Below are 8,815 nucleotides of genomic sequence, written 5' to 3' on the forward strand. Positions count from 1 at the left end.
CCCCCCCCCCCGAAGGGCAGGACCAGATCCAAGCGACTCACAAGGCGCCACTCGCCCAACTCAAGAGCAGAACCTGCCCTGCCTTTGCACCACCTGAACACCCTCACTGCACAGCAGGACAGGGCAGCAATAAAAGCAGCTAAACACCAAAGCCCACTTATTTCTTTCTCCTCATGGACCAGAATGTAATTATTTTTTTATCCTCCTACAGATGTTCTACTCGAGTAGCACATAGACACCAAGTCACCACAAATTACTCAAAACCCCAAATTACACCCATTTCTGGAAGAGCTGACAGAGCCTTGCATCACTGGTGAAACCCATCCAGAAGCTGCCATGGGTGTGGCAGCCACCAAGAACTCAAGTTCAGCCCCAGATAAACACACAGGCTTCAGACTCACTTTTGTTGGCAGTGGGCATTCATCAAGCAGCAGTGTTATAACAGCTGGTCCCAGGGGATCTTCTAATGGAATAACTCTAATTAAAGACTGGACAACTTCCAACCAACCTTCATCTGTCAACCACAAAACAGAAGTAATGCTCAGAATTAACACTGCAGTGTTTGAAATACAGCCATAAATGTGAAGTGAGACGTTCTCAGAATTACACAGTGAGTTTACAGAGAAAAAAAAAAAATCAAACACAAAACAGTTCACTTTTCAAACCCATGTCTTAGCTTGTAGTAGTTTAGAAGTTTAAATTCAAGGAGAAGAAAAAAGTTTACAGCTCAGGTGTCAGTGAAGCCCTCTTTTGTTCGGAGAACAGTCTTGCCCAGGCCAGAGCATCCTGTGGTTCCCACCAGCAGTGGAAGGAGCACTCCTGGCCAGCATGAGCAAGCACTTTGTTCAGTGTGAAACTCAAGAGCTCAGTGTCCAGTGGCAGCTCTGAGGTGTTAAATGCTGCATCCATGATGACACTGAAGAACTATTTCCTCTAGCCAGAATCACAGAGCTCTTCTTGAGGTCCCTCAGATAACACAGACCCCGTGGGAACTGTTAGCTTGTTGTGTGCCTGGTTGGCTAAAGCAAATTTACTTTCCTAAGGAACAGCTCTCACTGTCTCGTGAGCAGAGAAGGGCTTCTACTTCCAAGTAAGCAACAATCCACATTAAGATGTTAAACTACTAATAAACAGATTCAGATTTACAAGAAACTAGTGCCCTTAGAAGTGAAAATATAGTCTGTACCTGTGTACAGGTGAGTGAGGCTGAAGAGCCTCTGTCCTCCCTTCACCAATGACAAGTAAACCCAAGTAACACATTGAGGTTTGAGTTTTGTTGCCATATCCCACCCCAAAACCATTTTACTTAATTACTGTAACATCTAAAATCAGGTTGATTAATTTCTTTGGATCTAGAAATACCTTTCCTCAGACCAGTATACTAGGAGAGGAAAAAAACTGAGCTAAACCAGAAATCTGGTGGAGGTCTCAAGCTGGGAGAATGGAACATGCTGGAACAACTGTATCAGTAGAGACTAAGGAGAAAAAAACCCAACAGAAAAAGTATGTACTACTTGCCAGGAGAGGAGCACAAGGGTTTAAAGCATGTCTAGATAACTAGACAGGCTGTTTCTGCCTCCCTGCCTGCAGACATTCCTGATGGCTCAGGGTTTAAAGCCATGACAGGGTGTCTGGCCACCCTGTGGCTGCTCCTGTGGAGCTCAGAAGCTCAAAAACCTCAGGCAAATGCAGTGAGCCCAGTGCAACCTCTGAAGGGCAGGGCTGTGCTGTGGATCCCACACCCCTACAGCCACAGCCAGTCACAGTAGATGCCAAGTGTGTGTTTTTCTTTGCAAAGAAAAGAGGGGTTTGTTTGCTTTGGAGTCACAACTGCAATGCCCCACATGGTGCCTTGATACCTGTTTCTGCCATTTCATGCAACGTGATCATTGAATAAGGAGGCTCCTGGTCACTGCAAGAGATATTACACAGGTCAAAAATTATGCACAATCAACATAATACACCAGATAAAATTATGATACACAGACAGAAAATTAATCCAGTCAGTATTTAACCAAAGGAAGTTACACAGGCTAGGCTAATGCCACTGGCAGCTCTTGTTCTGGCCTCAGGCCAACAGCTGCACACCTACCAGAGCTGATCAATGAAATGATCCTTATCTGCATGTCTACGAGCTAACCAGAGTGCTTAGGCACTCTGCTGTTGATTAGCAGGGCTCCTTGGAGCATGCAGCAAGAGGAACACGTGCCAGAGGGCATGAAGTGAACCAAGAGCACAAGGGACGTGGCTTAAACATGTTATTTTTTTTTCTCCAGAAATTCTCAGCTAAATCTAGAAATGTATTTTTAAAAACCCCACAAAACTGAAAGGCAACCCACCCAGCAGCATCTCAGGCTTCCAACTCATTAATGAGAGCTGTAAGAAACAGTTAAAGGAGTTGAACAGAAGATGTTTAACTCAATGCACTTTCCAACATAGAAAAAGTTGAATTAAAGCAGTTCCTCAACTTGCTTTGCTGGGGCAATGGCAAGAACCTCTGGCTGGTGCTTATCTGAGCAGCCACTGCTGAAAAGCCCCTAAAGCAAGAGCTCAAAACCCTATTCAGTGAGCATCTCCAGGTCCAGAAAAAGCTTATGCAGCAGCATCTCCTAAGTGCTTTATTCAGTTGTACAGAGGCATTGTGAACTAACCCCAGGCTGAAATAGGCTCCACACTCCATTTCTACCACACAGCCCTGGAATGAAACCAGAAATGCTAAACACAGATGAATTTGAGAAAATTTCAACACAGATTAATCATGTAGATAGTAAAGCTACATCCTTTGGAGTGATTAATGATAAAATAAAAGTGTCGGTTTTGTCTAAAAAGATAGGATTTAAATGCATGCTTTTCTTACCAAAACATTAACACACTCAAATATCTACACGGTGAAGTTTAAATGAAGTTTACATTTTTATATTACCATCATACTGGAAACAAATATTGACCCCCCCATACCTTTGCCTTTTTTCTGGAAACTAATCTGCCCAGCAGTAGAAAGCAGTGCAAGCAGAATCACCTCCAGAGAAAGGATGTAAAGACTCAAAGAAAAAAGAAAATAAAACACAAAACCCTAAGTACAAGTAAAGGTTATGGGGAAAAAAAAAAAAAAAAAAGGAGGAAATTGTTATCAGCAAAATTTGACTGTCCCAGGAGCAGGTGTCAGCTCTGAGCAGAGCTCTGTCCCATTGACTGGAAATGAAGTGGTTAAAATGGGCAAACATTCCCTCCAGAACACACCTTCCTTCCTCGTTTCAAAACAAAAGGGTCATTCTGCTGGTTTCTTAATTTGGAAAGCAGAACTCGCTATCAGATCCAAAAATTAGTACTTATTTCTTCTGAGAAGAGGCAATGAAACTTCTCTGCTCCCCTTCTAGCAAGGTGTTGCCTCTAGATATGAGAGGAAAAGGACAGTTGTCAAGATACTTTGTAGGTCTGAGCTTTGAGATTTGGTAAAACAAACGTGAAACCCAACGAGAAAACCCAAAGCAGCAGCAAACAGGGAAAGCAACTGCTCATTGCAGATCACAGTGTACCAACTTGATTTCCAATTCATCTCAGTCTCTCCAGGTTTTAACTTCTAATTTGGAAAAAAAATGTCAGAAAAAGGGTTTTGCCTTCCACTGTTCACACTACCTTTTCCTGTTGTTGCTGTGCTACCACACTGAAGCCCCTGTTTCCAACCTGCTGTTACTTACATCCTTTCACTCGAGTTTGACCTGATTCTTGCACATTTTTTGACACAGAGATTTGTCAGAGTTCTGTTTCCAAAACTGAAAAATGAGGCCTTGGAGGAACAGGTGATAATGGAACATACATTCCTACAGTCCCTCACTCACACTGAAAATCAAGATTTCCAGACATGGATTATTTTTTCTCCCCAAGTGAGCATTGCTATTTAAAAAGAGCTATAATTAGCTTCAAGTCCAGGAGAAAGACTCCTTAGATATTTTTTCAGACACATTTAGATGATTTGCCTTGTCAACAGACCCTCCATCATTCAGAGCTGTAAGACTTTGTCTTACCTGCAGCAACTTATAATATGTAGCTGTGTCTTATCAACTGCCTGAAGGGAAACCAGGACAACAGTACAGCCCATTCTGGGGGGCAAGACAGACATTGGTGTAAGGGAGCATGTCTAGCAGAGGGCTTCCAAGATGGCTGAGGGCTGGAGAACATGACATACAAGCAGAAGCTCAGAGAGATGGGTTTGTTCATCCTTGAGGGGGGTAGTGGAAAGGAGCAGCAATCCTACTGCTGTTGCAACTCTATCTTGGAGATGCACAGCAACAGGATAAGAAACAACAGGGATGTGTCGGACCATGGGCAACTCCAACTTTAGGAAATATTTGCTTATTTAAAGCATGGGGATGGTCAAACACTGGACCAGGGACACAAAGAGGTGCAGGATCTCTGTGTTCTGAAGATGTTCAGCACCTGGCTGGATAAGACCCTGAGCAACCTGCCCCAGCTAAACCTGGGTTTTGAGCAGGAGGCTCAAGTCAAGAGGTTCTTTCCAACCCATGTGATTGTGTGAGTCTAAGGAAGTATTTCACTGGAGTCTGCACAGAAAAATACAGTAGTTTCTGAAATGTTAGAAACAGGACTCCAGTCAGTGAAATAACTGTGCTTATTGTCCCTCAGCAGTGCAGGAAAGTGCTTACAAGATTACAAAACTGATTGCAAGACCCACAGGAACAGGCTCAACTATGCAGAAAAGGGTTGTGAAACAGCTCACAGGGCTGGACTGAGGGAAAAGGGGAAGGCCTGTGAGATAAGGGAGAGACTTTCAAAAAAATCTGCCATGATTTTAACTTCATTATTTGAAGACAGACCACAAAATAAAACCTGTACAAGAAACCCCAAACCCCTCAGACTTATATGTTCAGGGGAAAAAAACCCAAACATGTCCTGGTATTTCTCCTGAAAGTATTTTACAGCAGGAAGGCAAACTCTTCCTCTGCAGGCACATTCCAGAGTCAGGATGCAAGTATATGAATCAAAGCTCAGTGATCCTGAGCTTCATCTACCTTAAACTCAAACACCAGCTTTAAACAACCACCTTCAAACACCTCCAGCTTCAAACACCACCAGAACACTATGTTACAACAGTGTTCTTCTGTTTTGGCCTTTCCAGGTCGTAGCCTGCACCTGTCCTTCACTCACCACTTGGAAGGTCCTTTGAAAGCTTTGTAGAAAGCAACACAAAACAACAACAAAAAATAAAGATGAATCCATAAACATCCCTCACACCCTTAAGGGATGCTTTGAGCATGCAAGGAATGCAACACTGAGATCACGAGCTGCAGAGTCACAACATGCAGTCTAGAAGCTGACAAAGATCAAAGCTCTCCCTTTTTGCTTCACCATTTCCAAAGAAGTAAATACAGCCTGAAAACAGCAAACTTGCACAACAACCCATTTTTAGGACAGAAGTGCCCCAACTCTGGAGTGTTCATTGCTTCCAAAACTGTGTATCTATGTCAGGTAAGAAACACTGAGCAGGCTCCTCATCCCACCTGGGTGAAGGCACATACAGGAACTGAGATAAACCTCCTCAGCTCCTGGAAGACCCTGTACCTGGGCACTCAGGAGCTACTTCTATTACCTAGGGAAGGTGCTCCTCTCCTAAGCCTCCAGATGGAAACACGTGGCTGCCTCAGGGAGGGTCAGGTGCAGATCCATGAGAGGATGGAGTCACAGTTTGAGAGAAGACAAGAACATTTTCATTCATGTTGAATTATTCCTTGGGGAGGTACTTACTTATCTACTAACGTCCGAATGACAGCCAGTGTGTCCAGCACTAGCCCATCCACATTCTGCTTTTTCCTTCTTGGTTCATGGGGCCCTCGACCCCTCCTGGGTGGCCGGACAGGGTCCCTTGGGTGGCTCCTTGCTTCAGGAACGTGGGCTCTGCTGTTCTCCCTTTGCTGGCTCCGAGATTCCACGTTGTCTTCTGCTCCGCTGTCATCGCGGCAAACGCAGGAGTTGCCCATGTTGCCAGCCCCCAGGAAGTGGGGAACGAGGTGCTCTAGCGCCAACAGGACTCCTTGGAAAGCATAGAACACAACCAAAGCAACTACGATCATCTAGAAAGTTTTAAGAGCAATGTTTGTGTAGTCCTCGCTTGTGATCTTTTTGCATTGTAAGCGTTGCTACCAGCTGGAATGACTGGGAAGGTGGAGACCTGGTTTCCAGTAGAATTGGCTGTAATACACAGTGCTCATCCAGGAGGCCTGAAAAAACAAATCCAAAAGAAAAGCCAGTTTTACTACTTCTAACAACAGAATCATTCCTATTTCAGTAAACAGAAGCAATCTAGGTGGATAAAGCACCTTGGAAATGGCAGGTTTGCATCCGCAGGGAAGGGGAAAGGAAAGAAAAGAAGGAAGAAGTTCACTGAGTACTTACTCAGATCCCACCCACCCTTTCTTTCTAAACTATTTCCCATTTCTTCCAACTACATCCTTAAATCTTTTTGCCCTTTCAGTGGTAAATATAAACAGTTTCATTTGTTCTTTGCCCTTTATAAAGGGGTACTGCTCAAGCCACCCAGCTGAAGGCTGCACATTTCAGGTTCTCCTTTCACATCAGGAATATTCAGTATAATTTCCAGACAGACTCCACAAAATAGCAAAAAACTCCAAGACTAGTAGCTCTTTACAGGGGTTGCTATCTCAACAAACACCAGATGTAACAGTGAACTGAGTGTTGGATCCACCTGGGCATAAACACGTGTTACTGGAACGTGCCAACATCAACTCGGTTATCAACCAAAGAAGCACCAACTCCAAGATCAACAGGAATTACAGACACCATTTTAATGCCTGCAAATCTAACCGGGATTTTGAAAGGGGTGTTTTCTCTGTGCTTGTTCAGATCTGGCATCAGCCCAGCTCTCCCTGTTTGGCAACCAAGACTCTCAGTCATTCTTTTGTTCCCAATTCAGATGGTTTGGGTCAAATGCAGGCCCACCAGCAACTGAGACTGTAGGGCAGCCTCTCCAAACCATTAAACTGAGAATGTGAGCAAGAGCAAAAGGATTTTAAAGCCCATTTTATTACAAGTTAGCTTTTGAGCCACAGGGTGTATTTCTACAGAACCAGCAGCTCTAGGGAGGTTCTCCTCTCCCTCTGTTCTAGTGAGACCACATCTAGGGTGTTGTGTCCAGTTCTGGGCTCCCCAGTTCCAGAGGGACAGGGATTTGCTGGAAAGAGTCCAACAGAGGCTACAAGGATGATGAAGGGACTGGAACACCTGCCTGATGAGGAAAGGCTGAGAGACCTGGGGCTGGTTAGTCTGGAGAAGAGATGACTAAGAGGGGACCTGCTTAATGTCTCTAAATACCTGAAGGGTGGGTGTCCAGAATGGGCCAGTGTCTGTTCAGTGGTGGCTGTGACAGGAGGGGAAATGGCATCAAGTGACAACACAGGAATTTCCACCTCAACATGAGGAAGAACTTCTTAACTGTGAGGGTGACAGAGCCCTGGGACAGGCTGCCCAGAGAGGCTGTGGAGTTTCCTTCTCTGGAGACTTTCCAAACCTGTCTGGATGCCTTTCTGAGTGACCTGCCCTAGTTTTGGTCCTGCTGCAGCATGGGGGTTGGACTGGATGATTTCAGAGGTCCTTCCCAACTCAAATGATTCTCTGATTAAAACAAAGCCCTACAAAAAGCTTCATTTCTCTACTTATGCACTTCAAGCATGTAAGAATAAATACCTTTTAAGACTAAGCATGTGTGTTTAAGAATCAAGTTTAGCATTTAAGTTAGAAACAATGGTGAATACCCTGCAGCAAGTTATTGCTGTTCTAAAATTATTAAATAATCTATTTAAACAGCAGCCATGTAGCACCATAAAAATCAAAAGAAAGTCAAAGACCTTTCAAACATGAAAGGCCCCCCTGACACCCAAGCTCTGCAGTCACTGGCTGCCTTGTGTGACCAGAGCAGAATACGATTTCTGTGGAAGCCAGACCCTGGTCCTATGAGCAAGCCTCTGGATGTTCAGCTGTCACTGGAAAATTGCTCCCACAGGCTCTTCTGTACTTTGAAATGTGTTTTCTTTTAGCACAGGAAAAAGTTCAGTATTAAGAAATTAACTGAAGGGTAACTAGGGAAAAAAAAAAAATCCCTCAAGGGATATTAATAGCCAAAAAAATGAAAGGTTTTGACTTCTGGTGCAAGAAATTCCTAAAGCACAGATCATTAGAAAGGTTTTAGCATCACAACGTGCCTGCTTCAGTCTGTAAGCAGTGTGACCAAAACAGGAGGTGGCACAGGGGCTCAGGAGCCCTTCCAGCCTTAGTCTCCTCAGTCAAAAGAAACCAGTAGATGCAACTTATATAAAAAGCAAAACGTCTTCCTAAGGAACAACTATGTGTGCTGGTTTGGTGGGATTTTTGGTAGTGGGGGAAGGGCCCCAGGGGTGGCTCCTGTAAGAAGCAGAGAAGCTGCTCCTGCTCCAAAAGCAGCCAAGGAGCCATCAGAGGGAACATACATGCACCTCTGCCCTTAGCATACAAAAGGACTGAGAGAAAAGCTAAGCAGAGCACTTAAGGGAGAAGGGCTGAGCTGGAGAGGTAAGAGACAGTGCTGGGGTGAAGATCCTGTGGTTGGTGAGGAGGAAGGGGCAACAGTTTCCCTGCAGCCCATGGTGAGACGGCAGCTCTGCCCCTGCACTCATGGAGGAACGTGGTGGAACATTCCCTGAAGGTGCCAGAAGGGGTGAGCTTGGCCAGTGGACTTGGATTTTGTGGCCAGTGGATTCGATGCTCATGGCCTGGGCTGGTGCAGCTGTGGAAGCCCCCAGGCCAG

At 44.8% G+C, this 8,815-nt stretch overlaps 1 protein-coding gene across 1 annotated transcript in view; it reads right to left on the minus strand.

Moving 5' to 3' along the window:
- RSPRY1 (ring finger and SPRY domain containing 1) overlaps positions 1-6,089 on the minus strand; it is a 26,468-nt gene extending 20,379 nt beyond the window's left edge. Inside the window, exons 1-3 of the mRNA XM_010008506.1 lie at positions 5,764-6,089; positions 1,860-1,912; positions 402-514 (exon numbers count right to left, since the gene is read on the minus strand). Coding sequence (XP_010006808.1) covers positions 402-514; positions 1,860-1,912; positions 5,764-6,089 — 492 coding nt within the window. The remainder of the gene's footprint in view (positions 1-401; positions 515-1,859; positions 1,913-5,763) is intronic.
- Positions 6,090-8,815: the final 2,726 nt, after the last annotated feature.

This window comes from Chaetura pelagica, unplaced genomic scaffold (genome assembly GCF_000747805.2).
Source record: "Chaetura pelagica isolate M959 unplaced genomic scaffold, ChaPel_1.0 scaffold422, whole genome shotgun sequence".
NCBI lineage: Eukaryota > Metazoa > Chordata > Aves > Apodiformes > Apodidae > Chaetura > Chaetura pelagica.